Source organism: Rosa rugosa, chromosome 7, assembly GCF_958449725.1.
Source record: "Rosa rugosa chromosome 7, drRosRugo1.1, whole genome shotgun sequence".
Lineage (NCBI taxonomy): Eukaryota > Viridiplantae > Streptophyta > Magnoliopsida > Rosales > Rosaceae > Rosa > Rosa rugosa.
This window is the reverse complement of record NC_084826.1, coordinates 24,600,764-24,620,168: the sequence shown is the minus strand read 5'-3', so window position 1 is coordinate 24,620,168 and position 19,405 is coordinate 24,600,764. Positions and strand designations below refer to the sequence as shown.

Here is a 19,405-nt window from a genome sequence, read left to right as displayed (position 1 = left end):
GTTGCTAGACATTAGGTGATTAGTGCTTAGTTTGGTCATCCGTTGGGATATCGTGTGCCGTTTACTGAGATTACTTCTTTCGATCGTTGGCTTCAGTGTCTTCAGCATCAGTCTATGCCTATTTTGGATCGATCATATTTGTTTACTCATCTTGCCTTCATGGTTTGGCATATATGGGAGCATCGTTGTACTTATACTTTTGATCATGTCGTTCCGCTCCCGGCAATTGTTGCATCTAAAGCATTTGCTGCTGCTCAGGAATATCTGGGTACCACAACTCACCGGTCTTGACGACCTGTGACGGTGTCCCCAATTGTTTCTTCTCTTTGGCAACCCCCTCTTGTAGGATCAGTCAAATTTAATTCCTATGCTTCTTGGGATGCCTCTTCTTTTCAATGTGGTTTGGCTTCTCTTGTTCGGGATAGCTCCGGTTCTCTTCTTGCAGGCAATGCCCATTTCACTTCAGCGATTTCGGCAATTGCAGCGGAGGCTCAGGCAATGTTAGAAGGTTTGAAACTTATTATCACAACTCTTCCCACTTTTCATATGATGGTGATGGTGGAGTATGATTCTTTATCTCTAATCTTCTCATGCGGTGCTCCAATTCTTCTGTTCACTGAACTGCAGCTCCTTTTGTTGCTGAAATCCAGAGCTTAGTGTAGCTTCTTAATTTTCCTAAAGTTAGCTGGACGTGGTCTGGCAGAAAAGCAAATTTAGCAGCTGACTATGTTACTAAGTTAGTTTACAAGAGGATGTGATCTCTGGACTGGGTCCAGAACCCTCCTTCCTCTTTACTTCGTATATATTCTTCTATTTGATGCTGCTGAAGTGCGGTTTCTTTTTAATATATATCTCCTTCGTGCCAAAAAACGAAAAAAAAAAAGAAAAAAGAAAAAAGAAGATAATGCTTGACTGAAAGGCGTGGTTATATTGACCCATTCCAAAATAAATAAATAAAGCATGTTTGATTAATACTGGTGATATTTCATTGGCTTGTGCCTGTTTATATCACCTTTGATTCTACTAATTAAGTAATGCATATATAAACATTTGCAGATCTTATTGCTAGATACAAACATTTCATGCGTATATGCATAGATTCTGGTAATATATATTACGTACGTACTCCAACTACAAGCCACTTGATTTTAAGTAGATCATATATGTAGTCTTGCTTTGATTATATGCAACATTTTATTTGCATGCTTGAGATAGCAAAATGCTTGCGCTCTCACTAAGTATCTCTGCCCTCTTTCTCTTCCTTTCCCTCTCTCCCTCAACCTCCAATCTCACCCCAAACAGCTTTGGCCTTTGGTCGTCTTCTTCTTTACCTCTCTCCGAATCCCGGCCATACTTGGCCACCAAATCGAGAAGCTCCTTGCACTTGTTTTTCATGCTCGTAAGCTCGCAGCTCAAAACTCCATTTTCCATCTTTAGCCGTTTGTTTTCATCAATAAGAGAGCTGTACTCGGACGAAGAAGAAGTCGAGGAAGACCTTTCATGGTCTTCATCAGACTGATCATCTTCTGCTGCTGCTTGGCCTTGAGCTAGCGCCGCATTTGGCTGTTGCTTGTTCGCCCATGCTTTTCTACGTCGGATTTCACATAGATGATCCTTTTCACCCTTTCGAAACTTATCGTTGCAAAACTCCCACCGGCTTGTTGCAACTTTTCGAAATCCCTGTTAATATTTGTAGCTATTGGGTTAATACATAGTTGAGATCGCCTGAGAGGTTATTCCAAACCAGAATGTTTAAGCTAGCAAAGCAAGTTAGAAGAAAAAGAAAAAGAAACCAATTGATATTAGTTGACTGATTTTCTCTTCATCATTAAATCCCATGTTACAAAAATCTCCCTAACATCAAAAGGCAACTAGGCAAGAGGGTCCTCATGAGCAGAATACCAGAGAAAGAAAACATGATAAAATATTTTAAGATTTTCTCAGATACGTACGTGTGAACCTGTTCTGCTAATTGTGACAATTTCTGTGTCTTTCTTCTCTTACTATAATTAATATTTGTAAATATTCATAAAATAGAGTAGGCATCGCCGAGGTCTTACTCAAGGGTCCACGTTACATATTTTATATTTATACCAACTTTTAATGGTTGAACTGTCTCCAATTAGAAGAGCTTAGTCAATTTAGGAACATACCATGAAACTTCCTAGTTCATACCCAACAAACACATCTATTTGTTAATCAGAATTATATGACTTTAATTTGGTCACTCCATCACGAAACTTTATATCATAGTTAGGTCAGACAGGAGCAGTGGACCTTTCTATATATATTAACCCCAAAAAAATTGACTTAAGCATAAATCTATGAAACTAGCTTATGTCAAGTTGGGCAAATTAATGGAAACTCTTCTTCTAGGTCACTGCATCACAATACTGTCATAGTTAGGTTACCCATGGTAACATTTTTTGTTTCCTTTTTCACTTGGACAGAAAGATAAAAATGGTGATTGATTAAGGTGAAAGAATTATATGCTCAACTAGAGAAATCAGCATGCATAATAGTTAATAGTGAACGCTTTATACATACGTAGGTATTTAGCTGCCTGACAAAGCTAGAGAAGTTACTGTGCTTGAAGAGAGTTGGGAGGAGATCTCGGGCAAACTCGGCCGGCTGCCACACCACGAACGCAGACCCGTCCTCGTTCCACGATATGACGTCGTCGGTTGCCGGATCCTCCACCAGCATGTACGTCTTCAACAAGAAAGGCGGCGGGCTCGACTTCCTCACGTATTCCAACAGACCCTTTTGATCACACACACCCTCCATTGATGGAATGAAACTTCGAGATAAGCGAGCTAGGGATTGAGCTGGATCGAAACAAGAAGATGAGGCTAGCTAACAAGGATTGAGAAGACTTAAGAAGAAGATTTAGGAAGATAATAAAGGGATGAGGAGAAGAGAAGAAGGGCCGTTAAGAACTCCCAACCCCAACAATAGAAACCCAGCACGACTCCACAGTTCATGAGAAATGCAAGGGGCTTGTTTCCCTCTTCTTCTTCTGCTCTCTCTCTCTCTCGTTAAGCTACCCCGAAATTGTTAAAACGTATGAACCAAGCCTACCTCCCTTCTTATATACTTTTTTGAAAATTTATGGTAATATATATATATGGGTCCATGACCATCAGCCCCAATATTGGGAAATATATATATATATATATATATATATATATGGCCTCCTATTAAGGGATTTTTTTGTCATTTTAGGGGATTCTTTGTGAGATCTACTTTTCAATCATATATTGGCATCTTAACCGTTCAATTCTTAAAACTCCTTGTATAGATCACTTATGCACATTTTCAGTCAAATTAACGAAAGTTTATTTGTAACCATTAATTTTACGTGATATATATATGTACTATCTATATACACTATCTATATGCACTTGACATATAGCATACTTTGTCAATAATGAATTCACAACTAAGACGTCTATTGTTAATTCTTCATCACCATTATTGGATGGCTATGGTTTTGGTGACGTCTATTGTTAAATCCGCATCACCATTTTGGATGGCTATGGTTTTGCCGTTTTGGTTATGTCGTGTGTACAATGTACTTTAAAAGCATCATTGACAAAGAGGACGTACTTGTAGTAGTCGGGAAAAAAAAAAAAAAGGGCTAAATACAAATTACTACCCTGTGGTTTAGGTCCAAAATCAATTCAGTCCCTGAACTTCTAATTTCATCAAAAACACCCCTGCACTTTCAATTTTGATCTAATAGGTCCAAATTGTTAGTTTTCCGACAATTGAGTTATTTAACTTGTTAATGTGGCTCATATATGGCCTATGTTTTATGATGTGGTGTCGAGGTGGTCTGCATAGTCAATTTAGGAGTGAGTCCTACTATTAAAAATAAATAGTTTTTCAACAAATAATCCAACTATAACTTGAACCCATAACAGAATATTAACGAATTGGACCTATTAGATCAAAATTGAAAGTGCAGGGGTGTTTTTGATGAAATTAGAAGTCTAGGGACTGAATTGATTTTGGACCTAAACCACAGGGTACTAACTAGTATTTAGCCCAAAAAAAAAACATCTAGCCCCACCTCTCTCTTTCTTGCTTCTTGTCTGACATCATCTTCTTTGCATCGTTGGATGGTTCATCTTTCGGAATTTTTTTTTCTTTCTTATTCTTTCTTTTATTTCTTCTGTTGCCAGAATTTTTTATTGGAGTTTTGTTCTTTTTCAGGATTTTGGTTAGAGAGGTGCTCTATCCTCCTATAGCCTTCCCCAGATGTATTTGACGGACTTGTTAGTGTTTGGCAACGTGACTAATTGTTATATATCTAAGCGGATCTATGTGGCATGATCATGTATTAGCAACAACGATGGAATGGATTTTTCATTTTCTTTATAAAGTTTTTCTTTTTGTGTTAGTTTCAATTTGTTCATACTCTATTGATTTAGGGTTTATGGATTTTTTGTTCAGGTGGTCTTCTTGTTGTGTTCCGGCCTTAATATAGCCCCAAATCTTAAATTTGATGTACCATGGCTATGGTGTTGTCCCTGGAGACCAATTACTTTGGGTTAAATACTGCTTACTCCCTATACTTGTAGGGTTTCATCGTTTCAGTCTCTGACATTTGAATTTCACCTAAATAGTTCCTGAACTCCCAATTTCCTCCCAATTGGTCCCTACCGTCAACGTCAAGCATGCGTCAATAACTCCGTTATCTTCCCCTAAAAAGTCTATTATACCTTCATTTACTTTAAAAAAATATATATTTCTCTTCCTTTTTTTTTTTTTTCTTTTTACCTCTTTTTCTTCCGGCTCTTTCGCCTCCTTCTGTTCATCTCCTCATCAAGATGGTTCCAATCCACAGACCTTCAAGAGGTGAAATGAAAAAAAGAAAAAAAACAGAGAAAAAAAAATTTTAAAAAAAAAAAGTAAGTGAGGGCATAATAGACATTTTCGGAAACTTTAACAGAAAATTTTGACTGCAGGAACCAATTGGGAGGAAATTGAGAGTTCAGAGACTTTTTAGGTGAAATTTGAAAGTCAGGGACTGAAATGATGAAACCCTATAAGTATAGAGAGTAAACAGTATTTAATCCAATTACTTTTCATCAGCTATGGCATTGGTGAGCCCCGTTTCTGATAAGGTGTGAAAATGGTGTATATCAGATTCTATCCAGAGCGAGGCCTCGCTCTGAAATTAAAGTGTGAGGTTTGTGTTTAGGGTCACTTTTCGGTCGCATATCCACATCTCAACCATTCAGTTTTTAGGTACTAATGTATAGATCATCTCTGTAAAATTTCAGCCAAATTGATGATCGTTAAGGCATTGAAACTACCTTAAAGCTAGTACGGTTCAGTTTGGACAGATTCTGTTCATCAATTGGTTTAAGCGAGTTAGTGACTCTCAAAATTATCTATGAATAATTATCAACTTATAGTGACTCTCAAAATTACATGATTTTAATAGCATATGAAAATTGATATTTATTTTTTAGACTTTGATGTTTTTAGATCATAATATCCATAACCGCTGATTGTCTCAAAATTTTAATTATTTTTAATTTTCACCAATATATTATATCGATTTAAATGAAGCATATTTTCTATTAAAAAAAAAACACACACTAAGATAGTAATAACCACAATATGTCAGTGATCCATGAGTTGATGATTATTTTGAGGAACAATGAAGATGGGTCTATGTGAGTGCATAGGAGTGTGATCATATTCCATTATTCCCTATCTCATTGCAACACTATTCCATGAATATATTAAAGGGTTGATCAGTTGGAATTCCATTTCAGGTGGGCTGCTACCTTCTAGTTAATTTCTAAAGTCGAGTCGTCCATTCTTTATAATTTAAGTGGGGATGGATCCATCTCATGTGTGCATGCCTATCATCTAGCGTCCTAATTCTTCCATCCAAATTTTCTATCTCCCGATGTTGATTTTGCAGTTTCTTCCGCAATCTTCTAATTGCTTTTGGAGGTGACTTTTTGACTTTGTGCTTTTCCATGTCTCATTTTCTTTGAGAATTATAAATGCAAGTGTAGTCTACTAATTAAGCTCGTGTACGACACGCCCTAATCAATATTAACTTAAACTAACTAATAATTGCTACGAATTAATTCTACCTACAGGCTGATCTAACCTTTAAAAATTATGATACGATAAAAAAAAAAAAATCTAGTTATCCACATACTAGATTAAAATGATCCAATTAAAATGATAATTTACGGCATGCACAAGTCATTCCAAACATATAACACACTTAAAATGATAGTTAATCTCATTGAATTAAGGGTTATTAGTATTTGATAAGAGACACAAACACGACCCATAAACACAAATAGATACCCCAAACTTATATAGTCGTTCGTATTGGCATTTAACAATAAAAGATACGGTGATAACGGTTAATGAAAAATGAAATATAAACCATTAAATACGTCGTCAAATTACTATTTTTTGGTATACCACAAGCAGATATACCCATAGATATAGCTTGTGTTGTTAATTGGAGAGATTAACATGAACGCGTGTTATAATACCGGTGGCAACGGGAGAAGAAGCTGAAATTCAGGGCATTTGGACATTTGGGAAGTTTCTGATCGTTGTTGGCCGCCGGGCTTTCTTGACTTGACCTTAATCAAATCAGTCGTTCTTCTTCTTTTTAATCATTTTCAAATTGTTGGTGAGTTTTGTCCTCAGTCACCAACCACAGGTTTGTTTTTCCTTTCCTTTTCCATTTGGAAAAGTGTGAAAGCTAGCTCATTCATTCCTTCCTTGGAAATGTATATGCAATGGATAACAAGATAAACTAACCCTAGCCACTCTTACTTGCTTGACCTAATGGAAAAAATTGGAGCCGTGGTAGCTTAGCTTTGACATTTGCCATCATCGACTGTCGACTTGTATACATATCTTCCAAACTATTTGGTAATTGGTAGTGATCACTAGTCAAACATGTACAACGTACTCGATCACTTTTAATTTATGATCCACAAGGTAATATATCATACCTTGTGAATATTATTTTACTTTATTTTATTTTATAAATTTATGGCTTGGTACCTTGCACTTATTATTTTGTAAATCATTTGTCTGATAAAATAAAAATTATATATCATTACAATACTCAAACATAACATATCATTCCAAACCAATTATAATTGTTCACACGATTGCTCTTATTTTGAAATCTATTCATGATGCATGGTTTCATTATCAATACAATCAAATATATATTGAGAAAGATATATCTTTCTCAATATATGTAATCATGACTGCTACAAAATGGGGTTCACCACACCATTCTGAATGGTATGTTTTGAAACTAATACACTATTGATTGGTGGGAAGAAGCAGTAGCTACGGTTTAGCAACTATTTAACCAATGGTTTGCTTTACCTCCGTGACATATACTCAAGATACTCATTACTAAAACTATAGTAAGCTGATTTGTGGGTCATACCACTATAAATGGTGACTGCTTTAGTTTTTTATAGAGGATGCAGTCCATGTATCTTTTCTTATTAATTGCTGTTCATTTGCTTTTTTAAATAGTTGATTTTACCCTTGCAACCAAATAAGGTAAATAATTAATTTTAGCTCAATTCTAAATTTTAAATTTCAAAATCTATAATTCATCAATGAATATATAATTTTCAAACGTGTAAGACTAAATGCATTCCTATGAAATCAATATACCTAAAATGTAGGTCTAGAAATATAGAATACTTATATACCTACATTATAGGATGAAAAATATTAGAACAAAAATTCAAACACAAAATATATACTTATATACCTACATTATAGGTATTTAAAGATGTATAGTAGAGATCTGATCTACCTATACATACGAATGAACAAAAATTCAAACATAAAAATATTGAATACTTATATACCTACATTATAGGTATTTAAAGATGTATAGTAGAGATCTGATCTACCTATTGACTTGACTCATATACTCTCGCAAGCGTACGAATCGTTGTCAAGTAAGGAAAGTATTTGAACCCAACTTGAGATTAAGCCCCCACTCTTTACCAAGCTAAAATCTCTTTGTGGTGATGAAGCCTTGATGATGTCATTGATGTGTAGTGAAAGCCCCTTGAGTTTCCCTTGAAAGAATGAAAATTGGTGATGAAAAGTTAAAATGGGAAGAGAGAGATATGGAGAGATATGGAGGTGGGTTCTCGGTGAACAAAGAAAAGAAAAGATGGAATTGGGGGGTGGTTTCGGCTATAGTAGAAGGGAAGGGAATATATATGGGTGTGCGGCTGTTCAAGGAGAGGATGGAGAATAGGGTTTGGTCTGTGTCGTCACAGTTTTAAAGAGAGAGCAATTAAAAGGGGTATGTCTCTCTCTGCTTGTCTGTCGTTGACGTCAGCCACGTTGCATGCTGGGCCGAGCTGGTAGCGGGGCATGCTAGGTCAAAAATTTAGTCAGTCTGTTGGTTTTTTTTTTTGGACTCGGTCACCAAAAGCCAAAACTTGGCTGGTCAGATTTAAGCCGGTGGAGGAGAGTTTTTGGATGTGGCCGGTCACCACCTCACTAATCCCATGTGGAGGCCGGTCAAAACACAACCGGTGGAAATGCTCTTATGTGACTGCAAAGGGCTGCAAATGGAATGAATAGAGATAAGGGCCACATGGCAAGAAAGGAGAGGGAGAGAGGGAAGAAAATCGGCGCGTGAAGAAGAGATGGACGAGATGAGAATCATGGTTTAATTAAACCATGGGTGCCACATGTCAAAGCTGAATTGGTTTTCAACCAATTATATACAAATCTGCACGTGCATGCAATGTTGCTCAACTTCTTACTTAATTAATCAAATTAATGATTAATTAACCAAATCAATAGTTAATCAATCAAATCAGTGATTAATTAACACTGTTCTTCAATTTCCTCCCTCTTCTTCTTGTAATTTCACGCACATACCCACAACTATGCGTAATTGCCTTATGCTTCTTTCTTGGCTTTGACTTTGGTTGACCACATCGACAATTCGTCTTTTTGTCGGTAATTCCAATTAACTCCATTTTCGCACAATTTCTTCCGAAATCCACAACTTCGCTTATTTACTACAAAATAAATAAAAATGAATTAATTACATAATAATTGACTTGAGGATTTACTTATTTATAGTGTTTAAGATATAATTACATGCATAGAAATGCATGTAATCAATGCCTTGCATCAGTATATGTGTGTTGATATCGTGTATTTTGCTAATGTATACAAAGTAGTTAACGAATGTTCTGATGATTAAAGTTTTGTTATTGTGAGTACACATTTTCGTGATACATATAGTTGGAACTTGGGACTACATTTACTAATTACAGTGAAGTTGGATCATTCAATTCGTAAGAGACCAAGACAAGAAGTTTATTCAAGACATTTTCAACTATCTATGCGAACTAACTGGTAATGGTAATCATGGTAAACATGGACTGATCAGTGGTTGAGAACAAAAGGTCCTCAAGGATTGAGCATTGAGGGATGACTTGCAAAAGTTCATTGATTTTTAACGATTTTGATAATACCTTTGATCCTTTCCATTGCTCATACTACCAATATCAACCTCAATGTCAAGGTTAATGAATGTTGGAGTGGAGGTGCTTGGAATTTGAGTTTTGTTAAAATGCATCTATGTGATGAAATTATTAACAGAGTTGTTCAAATTCCTGTTGGCTTTGACGGTAGTGGCTCTGACAGAATCAGTTGGAGCGGTACAGTAATGGTGTATTCACTGTTAGATCAGCTTACCTTACCTTAATTAAGCAAGAGAACTTTGATGATTTCCCTTGGTTCATTCTTTGGAAACTTCCTTTACCACCTAAACTGAAGTCTTTCTTCTGGCTGGTCATGGTAAGATTATCACTTATGTTGAGAAGAGAAAAAGAAGGTTGATCTCTGATTGCCTCTGCCCTGTGTGTCATGACCATCCTTAAAATCTTCCATACCTTCTCAGAGACTGTTCAGTAGCTCAAGGGATTTGGAGTAAGTTATATGTATGGACTCTATCTCCAGAACTATGCAACTTGATTGGTACAGTTGGTTCTATGCTGATTCTCATTGTGCTGCTAGATGACTTGTGTGGAAGTCCTCGATTTAGGACAGTAGTTTGTGAAGTGCAATTTGTTCTTGTAAATAAAATAAAAAATCATCCAGAGGATCTTGAGAGACAGAAGCATGTGGCTGTTTCATGAAGTGAAAACCAAATCACCATCCAGAACACCTTGAGAGAATTTCAGCTACATTGTTCATCTCTCTAGAGACATAATGGCAAGCTCACTGAGGGTAGCTTGAAGATGAAGGCATGAGCCAATCAAAGACTTCAAAGAGGAACAAATTCATTCACACACTGCTCAAAGACATCATCACCTCAGAATCACTTTCAACAATCAGTGCCTATATTTTGAGTCTATTAGCATTCTCAATCCCAACAGAAGCTCCAAGCTTCGGCTTCAAGAACTAGTCCAACAAAAATGTAAGCAGAGTAATCCAAACACCAGAATGGCAGAATATACACTCAAAAGCCCGCCAACCAGCACCAATTCTGCCACGAATACGTCACATCGTCAATGTTTAGTTTGAAGTTTTGAACCATCCAGTACTAGGCTAAAACCAAGAACAAGAAGGAGGGTTCTGTCAGGTCCCTTATTGCAACTTCCCTGTGCATTACATCAAGCTGCAGCTTTATTAATATTCACATTGGCAGGATTATAAGGAAACAAGAAACTATCATCAAATAGTCTTATTCCTCCATTTCCACAGATACCAACAAGTGAAAATAAAAACTGTACACCACTTCAGACCATCATGGCAAATGTCGTTTATATGCAACATATATATCCAATCAAGGTTGCGAACTCTAAGTCTCTAATAATAGAATTCAGACACATAACCTGCTTCCAGATAAAGAGAGCTCGATCTAGTGAAGTCTCGGAATAAATACTAATGAGATTCAGGCTGTCACAGACATATAGGACATTTCATCAGCATAGAGCTTCCTGTCAACTCTTTCATCAGCATATAGGACATATAGGACATTTGTTGGCTGGAAGATATATCAGCTACAACAGGATTGCAGGAATGAAGTCACAAAACGGTTCCTTACTTTTTCTCTTTCATGTAAAGTTTCCTTTTTCTAGTGCTTGCCAATTTCTTTTAAGCCTCATGGTAGCTGTCTTCCCCTACTAGTTGCTTTCTTTTAATGAGCATGAATCTGTACAGGATAAGGTTTTATCTCATTTCCATACCATTTTATCTATAGTGCAATTTTAAAGACATCATTGTCAGGATGATGTACGAGCGGATTTATGGATGATGGCTATGCCAATGTTGCAAGAGAATCATTTATTCAGTTTGAGCAACTTTGTGCAACTTTGAAGATATTGACCAAAAAACAAAAGATCATTTGAGGATCAATGGAATTCATAGAATTACTTGTCAAAGGAGTAGTCAGGTGTTAGCCGCATTTTGAGAACTTAATTATCACTTTCGCATTGTAAGTTAGATGGGAGGAAAATATTTGTCATGCTGATTAGTCATGTACTGGTGTAACCAAAAAAAGCCTGCCACGTTATAGATTAATTTCTGGAGGCTGCAGCTGTTTCTGCCTTTTCATTCTGGATAACTTGTTTTTGCTCGTCTGTCTTTGGTTTCTTTGTGTTTTTGGCAGCCTACTTGGTATGTGCTTGCTCTCTCTGCAGCTTAGAAGGTTTATTCAATTTGGTTCCTTTGGTATGTTCTTGTTAGTTTGATTTATGCCTATGGATGAAACCCCATCGGTTTGTAAAGAATGCTCTTAGTTAGCAAAATGACAACATCGACCAATTCCAATGCTAACTTGGCAAAACAATAGGGTGAACTCTACAAAATTGCAACTCGTCCTAGGAACAATTAGAAGTTACTCATTACTATTAGCTATCCATCAGTTGCCTGGTACTCACTCCTCAAAATTTTCCGAAAGATTGCTATTACTTGTTTTGCTGCTAAAGAAGATGACAAAATTAGAAGTTCTCATTACTATTAGCCATCCATCAGTTGCCTGGCACTTGCTCCTCAAAATTTTCCAAAGGATTGCTATTACTTGTTTTGTTGCCTAAAGAAGATGACAAAATTACTGAAGGAAGTGATCTGTAAGCTTGTTCGGTACTTAAGGCTTGAGTAATGAAAGTGATTGGGTCTAGTTCACCTATTAGCTAGATTTGACCTCGATCGTTGTCACCTAGCAAAGACCATCAGGTTTCCGGGGGTCTGAAGAAAGAAAAGGAGTTAACAGTTTCTGCACGTTGAATGACTATCAGATTTCCGGGGGTCTGATGAAAGAAAAGGAGTTGACTGTTTCTGCAAGTTGTAATCTTACTCTATTCATATATTATGCAAGGAGTTAAAAACCACTCAAGGCATGATAAAAACAAGTAAAGTATGACAGGTAATTCACATCACATTCACTCTTATACTCATCACCAAAAGTCAGATCATCCATATAATCCACAATGAGGGTGTCATTAATGTGGCGAAAACATAAGAAATGATATTTACAGAGGACAAAGAAAAACTAGAAACAGACTAACAAAAACCAAATCCTCTGGAATGACTCTGGCTACATCAATTTCAAGTGGATTAATGGTGCATCACATAGTACACAGTTTGAAAGTTACAGGGGAATCAGTGCCTTGGAAACTAAGGTGTTTCCATCACCTGAAAATCACAATCATCCCAAACCCAAGTGGACTTTTTATGATTTGGTGATAGTGGAGACTTGCAATGAGGTGAAGAGTCAAGCTTGATAGACAGCTCAGGCATCTCTTTCAAATCCAAGTACTTCATGGGATTATCCAGCAGAAACAAAAAAAAAAAAAAAAATGATGACAAAACAGCATTGTTTAGAAAGATCCATACTGACAAAGCTAGTGCTGGAAATGAAAAAAAAAAGGAATTGCAAACTTGCCTCAACTTTACGAAACTGAGAAACTGCACATGGAGACAGAAGCTTCTTGGATGAATCTGATCCTTGTATCATCATAAAAAAATCCATTTGATCCATGTGATTAGCCTTTCTCATAGATTTGATGCACTGTTGATGGTCATGCAGGAAACCTTCCTCCTCAAAACCACAAGGTGTTTGTGCCGCAACACTTGACTTCTTATGCACAGGTGGCTTGACTGTGTTAGACACATCAGATAGTGCCTTCCGACTGCCACGAGTCTGCACTTTATCCGAGGCTTTAGAAAGGCCTTTCTTGTTGCTTGCATCAGCAATGATTTCAGAAACATTGGTAAGAGCAGGCTTTTTCGACACCTTGGAAAAATCAGGCTTCCCAGTGTTCGATACATCTCCTAGAGGTTTCCTTCCACCAAACCCAGCTTTCTTCTGTGTTTTTGCACCACCCTTTCCTACAGTAGAATTTCCTATTGTAGATATTATATAAGTTAGACCAAAATATCCAGACAAGAAGTTTATATTTTAAGGAAAGACATAGCCATAAATTGATAAGTACCCATTAGAGTGAACACTGAGATTCTGATCTTGAAACAAACGACCAATTGTTGATGCCATTTGTGCTTTGTTTAGCCAATTCAATCTGTTCTTTCAGTTATCTGTATAAACAATTGAAAGAACAACATTAAACCATGCAATATAATGCACAATCACTTGTCTAGCACATCCCTTCTTAACCTATTTCTTTCCCATTTTGTTTGAATACAATAAGATAATAGACATTCACTACTCTAAAACTAACTGAACCCCTTATATGCAACACATTTCCAGTAAAAACATAGTAACCAGTTTGAATGTCAAAAAGGATCATACACCAAATTCTTGATTATTTTCAAACCTGAAAACTCAAGCCAAAAAAGTTGAATAGAAGGGCAAATCCAAGGTCCAATATTTGAAATTATTTTAGAGGCCAAAATTCTAACTTTTCTTATAAGTTCATAGTTATCGGTTTAATTCCATAAAGCTGAACATAAATTACAACATTTCAGAATATAACATAGACCAAATTCTTCATTATTTTAAGGCCAACAAGCCTAAAGCCATAAAATTTCTACATAACAACATTGTGTATTTACATATTACCCATCATTCTTCATCCCTGTTCGATCAGGGTTCATGATCAGAATCATAATTTCAAACCCAATTCAGAACCACAAATGGAAACCATCCGAGCCTTGATGTTCGTTTAAGAAAACCCATTTCCATTAGACCCACTGATTCCAATTTCCCATGTCATTAAAGTCATAATTCTAGAATCTTGATGTTCGTAAAATTATGAAGAAATTGGGAAAATTACCAAATTAGGATCGAAGTTGGCTTCTGGACGCTCTTGAAAAATTATGAAGAAATTGGGAAAATTACCAAATTAGAAAATTTCTTACGCGTAATTGTGGCGTAGAACAAATTCTTACGCGTATTTGTGGCGTAGCCCAGACGCAGCCTCTATTATAAATTAGAAGCATTTCTTCCCAATTACAGAGTTAGCAACAGGTTCTGCGAAAATTTTGCCCTAAATTTTGCCCTAAATCAAATCGAAGATGGCTGATTACACCGGCTCTGTCGTCCGATACACACAGAATCGAAAGTGGTCCTCAGATCCGTTGCCGGCGGCTGCCTGTTCTTCGATTAATAACCCATTTGCTGCCGAGTTTGTGCACTCTTGTACAAATTACAGAGCCCGTGCTTCTTCGATCAATCGAGTTTTATGGACACCTTCTGGGAGGCGTCTTATTACAGGCTCTCAAAACGGGGAGTTCACTCTCTGGAATGGTGAGTCATTCAAACACGAATTGAGGATTCAGGCTCATGATCAACCAATCAGGTCCATGGCGTGGAGTTTTGATGATGAAGATTGGATCTCTGGTGATGATGGAGGCACAATCAGGTATTGGAAGATCAGTAACATGAGTAATGTGCTTGTCATTGAATCTGCTCACCAAGAATCGGTTCGGGACCTGAGCTTCTGTCGGAGTAATTTGAAGTTTTGTTCATGTTCGGATGACACTAGTGTTAAAATCTGGGATTTTGAACGGTGCCAACAGGAGCAGACATTGACCGGCCATGGTTGGAATGTGACCAGTGTTGACTGGCACCCCACAAACTCTCTAATAGCTTCGGGTGGGAAAGACAGTGTCGTCAAACTGTGGGATGCTAGGTCACGGAGAGAACTCTGTTCGTTTTATGATCACAAAAATTGGGTGCATTCTGTCAAGTGGAACCCAAATGGTAACTGGCTGCTAACTGCTTCCAAGGATCATGTCATTAAGCTTTACGACTTGAGGGCGATGAAGGAACTTAAATCTTTCCGCGGCCATCAGAACCAAGTGACTGCTCTAGCTTGGCATCCTCTTACTCAAGACTATTTTGTCAGTGGGAGTAGTGATGGATCCATTTTCCATTGGCTTGTTGGCCATGTAACTCCCCAGGTTGAAATTCCTAACGCACACACTAACAGTTACAATAATAATAGTGTGTGGGATCTCCAGTGGCATCCTATGGGTCATATGATTTGTAGTGGTAGCAATGATCGCACCACCAAGTTTTGGTGCACAACAGGACATAAATCTAAATTCAGTCAGAATCAAAGTAATTTTCCCTTTCCATTTCATGGACCACCAACTATTGCTACTCGAGACCAAGGAACCCTTGGTTCAGGAGGTGTTGGAACCATTATACCCGGTGTTGGAATTGCGGTTTAAACAGACCAAATTAATCTAAAAACCCAAATTAATCAACATCGGCTACTGCATACAAGAAAAAGAAAAAGAATGACAGACAAAACAAAACCAAAAAACAAACAAGAAAAAAAAAATGACAAACAAAACAAAACCAAAAAACAGACCAACAGTGTCTGATCAAGAGAGAGAGAGAGAGAGAGAGAAAATAGAAAAACTATCTGGAATAATTAGTTGAACAAACAAAAGAGATTAAATATTCAATACAAAAGAACAGTTTCCAGCCAGAAGAGACCAAGTTCAATTTTCCCACCCCACAAAAACTGGCTGTGAATCAACCGTCTCAAATATCAAATTTTCCAAGGCCCCCATATGCTTTTAGTTAGTCTTAGCCAAAAACAAACAAATAAAAAAATATACCAAAAATTAATCAACATTGCTTACTTCAAAGTTCAAACAAGAAAAAGAACAAAAAAAGAAAAAATGAGGAACAAAACAAAACCAAAATACAGACCAGCAATGTCTGATTAAAAGTAAGGAAACAAAGAAAAACCGAGATGAAGTTGAGCCTTTTAATCTGGAATAGTTAGATGAACAAAGAAAGGAGACCAAATATTCAATACAAATGAACACTTTCCAGCCTTTTAATCTGGATCAGCTACTTAACCGCTTGTTCAATAAGAGGCACACTTCAAGCATACCAGTAATTTCTATAAAGGATTGGGTTTCTGCATGCATATGACTAAGAGGTGCTATTCCTGTTACCATTACTAGAAGCAATTTCTTCCTATTATTCCAATTACCATTACTAGCAGGAGTAGCAGCTCAATCTCACAGTTCTATATCCATTCGGGATAGGGTATGGCTGCTATGTACCTGCATTCACAGTTCAACATCACTTGTGACAGATCCAGAAGTTCTATTGATGACCCTAAATGAATTCAATGAAAGAGAAAACTGTATTTCTTGTGCATATATAGCTTCTGACAAATGAACATCATGTGAAAAAGTGGACAAATTCTTTGCATTGCTCAGTTCAATTTTTTTGTGTACTACCATTCTTCACATAAAAAAATAAAATAAAAAAACTATATTACTTTCTGACTTTCTGTATTCTTTTAGTCCAGTCACTCTACAATAATAAATTCATTCTTTTATGTTCTTGTGGTCCGGACAAGTCAAGTTTTGACATTTCCCCAATTTTGATTCTCAGTAAGCTTGTCTATGTTGGATCGTTTCTAAAATTTCATTCTTTTATAGACATTACACAAACAAAACAATTTAATTAAAGCTCTAAGATATCGTGCAAAAATAAATCCATACAAAAGAAATAAAAAATTTATAATAAACAACTGAAGCTAGGCAACAAAAGTAAATGATAACTAAATGCATACATGCTGACCTCTACAATGCTGTAAGTTTCTAAATTCGAACAATGCCTATCACCAAAGATTGTAAAGTCAACATTAAAACTAAACCTCCATTCTAGATTAACTATCTTTCTGTGTGTCTACCTATCAACTACTAAGAAAAGACAGCTCCCAATTAAATGCAAATGAGAAAATCAAGCCTGAACCAACAACCAGACAATAAGCACCAAGTAGAGGTTATACACAGATTGATTATCTCCTACTCCCCGTGCCGTGAAGAACTAAACAGAACAATAATTACACATAACACATAACACATAAATTGTCTATGTTGCATTGTTTCTAAAATTTCATTTAGACAGAATCTGAAAAAGAAGAAGACGAATCTTTGCATCCAATCAAGCATTGTACAAGAATAAGAAAGATGAATCTTATGAAAAATTAAATAAAAGACACAATGAAGAAGAGTAGTACCAGCCTGTGTGAAATTCTTGAGCAACTCCTCATGTCGCGTGAACTTCCTCTGAAACTCATCAACCCTCTTCTTGATGGCATCGGGACTGAACTGCTCCTCGTCATCGTCACTATCAGAATCGGAGGGCTCCTCATAGGAATTGAGATCCCCAGTGGTCTTGAGCTTCTCCTTCTCAAGCTTCTCTATCAATGGTGTGACACGCATGTAGTCCTCCTCATCTTCTTGGTCAATGTCTTTGGTGTCGAGACCAGCCCTTTTCCTCTGCTCTCTTTCTCTGTGCCTTTCTCTCTCGACCTCGGCCAGAATGTCGTGGACTACTCTGTCTGATACCGTGGAATAGTAATGGGTCTGCCATGAAGAAAAAGATGAGGACCTGAGCAAGTGTGTTAAGGTGGAGGAGATCTACTGGTGGTACAAGGGGAGTGGAGCATTGGGGGTTTTCTTGATTGCTTGATTGAAGACGAGACCAGACCACGAGAATGCTTGCGATTTGGTCATTGTTTGTTTGATTTTTTGGTCATCAACTACTTAGGGTCTGTTCATCAAATTCATTTGAACAAAAACTCCTAAAGAGAAAACACATTTCAAAAGTTTATATTTAGTTATACACTTTTCAAGCATGTATAAGCAGCACAGCATATACAGTTTAACTTTCTGGGCATTCATGAACTACCAACATGACCAAACCCAAGAGGAAGGATATGACCTCAATGATTATGACTCTTTATTTCCTTTTCATTTCCCGGTGGATTACGACATAAATCGACATTTGACCAATCATTTGCCTAGAAGCAAAGAACAATATGCATACACAGAATTCAGCATTTGGTTAAATAATTCAAACATGAATACAATATCTATATCACATCAGCTCCAAGATATTTCCGACAGAATCAGTTTTTCCGGTTACAAAATCTGAAATATCAATTCCATGGAATGGATATCCACACTCAACGCAAAATTAAATAAACCCAGTTCATCGGAAGTATTAAAGGTCAAAACTATGATAGCTAAAAACCTCCCAAACACAAAAAGGTTCCCCCTTTTCGAACAAAGAAGAAGAACCCAAAAGGGGTGTAACGACGACGTACCGAATTCAGGAGCTTCAATCAGAAGTTGGAAATGCAGGTGCGGCGGACTCAGAAACCTTCAAAACCCAGAATGGTCTGTTTGGCAATGAGACAGTGTTGGGGTTTAGCAATCCTCTTGGGGGTTTTGTAGCATCAACCAACAAAATAAAAACATGGGCCTTGCAGGCTTTTTGTTTTACTCTACGCAGTTATAATTTGTAATTTTAAAAGCCCCATATTTATCAGGGTCGATAATTAAATGGGAGCTAAAGGTCATTAGGCCGAGGTAAAGGTCATTGAATTGATCGTGATGAGCCTGCAATTACGATCAGAGGAGCATGAATCTGATTTGGGCAGCTGAATCACAAATTTGATACGGCTTAAGTGTTAGGCAAGAGAATCAATCATATATCTGAGGTGGTATAACCCCGTATTAATAGAGAATGAGCTGATGAGGTGTTAGGCAATATGGAAGTCACAGGATGAGACTTGAGGCTTGTCCTTCTACAATTAGGAAATACATATAGCCAATGTGTTCGCCCTGGTTGGTTCTAAATAGGCTAGAGTTAGCACGGTAGGTACCGCCAAGTCTTTCATTCCAGTGGGGTGCTCAGCCAAGATGATTGTATATTTGTATTTGAGAAGTTGTTCATCGATCACTAGGGAGAGATGTCTCTCCAATAACGAGTGAGCGCGAAATGGTGTGTGAGTATTGAACCTATTAATAGGGTTACATAAGAGAAATTCTTGGGTAGGATCAGCCGTATCACGTGGCAGTGAGGCTGACCAATCAAAAATCAGAAAATTTT

The 19,405-nt window shown here is 37.1% G+C and overlaps 3 protein-coding genes across 3 annotated transcripts; 1 reads left to right on the top strand and 2 right to left on the bottom strand.

The window, feature by feature from the left end:
- Positions 1-946: 946 nt before the first annotated feature.
- On the bottom strand, positions 947-3,101 carry LOC133721227 (heat stress transcription factor B-3-like). The gene is made up of 2 exons (XM_062147780.1): positions 2,548-3,101; positions 947-1,680 (listed from the first exon to the last, which is right to left on the bottom strand). The coding sequence occupies exons 1-2, from the start codon at positions 2,785-2,787 to the stop codon at positions 1,195-1,197; spliced, it is 726 nt and encodes a 241-aa protein (XP_062003764.1). The 5' UTR covers positions 2,788-3,101; the 3' UTR covers positions 947-1,194.
- A 9,343-nt stretch (positions 3,102-12,444) lies between these two features.
- On the bottom strand, positions 12,445-18,927 carry LOC133723516 (protein PATRONUS 2-like). The gene is made up of 5 exons (XM_062150361.1): positions 18,618-18,927; positions 17,526-18,092; positions 13,506-13,605; positions 12,957-13,416; positions 12,445-12,847 (listed from the first exon to the last, which is right to left on the bottom strand). Exons 3-5 carry the CDS (start codon positions 13,507-13,509, stop codon positions 12,688-12,690), a joined length of 624 nt encoding a protein of 207 aa, XP_062006345.1. The 5' UTR covers positions 13,510-13,605; positions 17,526-18,092; positions 18,618-18,927; the 3' UTR covers positions 12,445-12,687.
- On the top strand, positions 14,545-15,705 carry LOC133723097 (flowering time control protein FY-like). The gene has a single exon (XM_062149928.1). It carries the CDS (start codon positions 14,545-14,547, stop codon positions 15,703-15,705), a length of 1,161 nt encoding a protein of 386 aa, XP_062005912.1.
- Positions 18,928-19,405: the final 478 nt, after the last annotated feature.

What these genes read in the sequence shown, in the direction of transcription:
- LOC133723516 (XM_062150361.1), bottom strand. An exon ending in TCTCAGTTTCGTAAAGTTGA is followed by an intron (nt 12,848 to 12,956) that starts GGCAAGTTTGCA and finishes TTTTTTGTTTCT; the next exon opens with GCTGGATAATCCCATGAAGT.
- LOC133723097 (XM_062149928.1), top strand. Translation starts at nt 14,545, where the DNA reads ATGGCTGATTACACCGGCTCTGTCGTCCGATACACACAGAATCGAAAG.
- LOC133721227 (XM_062147780.1), bottom strand. Translation starts at nt 2,787, where the DNA reads ATGGAGGGTGTGTGTGATCAAAAGGGTCTGTTGGAATACGTGAGGAAG. An exon ending in TCAGGCAGCTAAATACCTAC is followed by an intron (nt 1,681 to 2,547) that starts GTATGTATAAAG and finishes AAATATTAACAG; the next exon opens with GGATTTCGAAAAGTTGCAAC.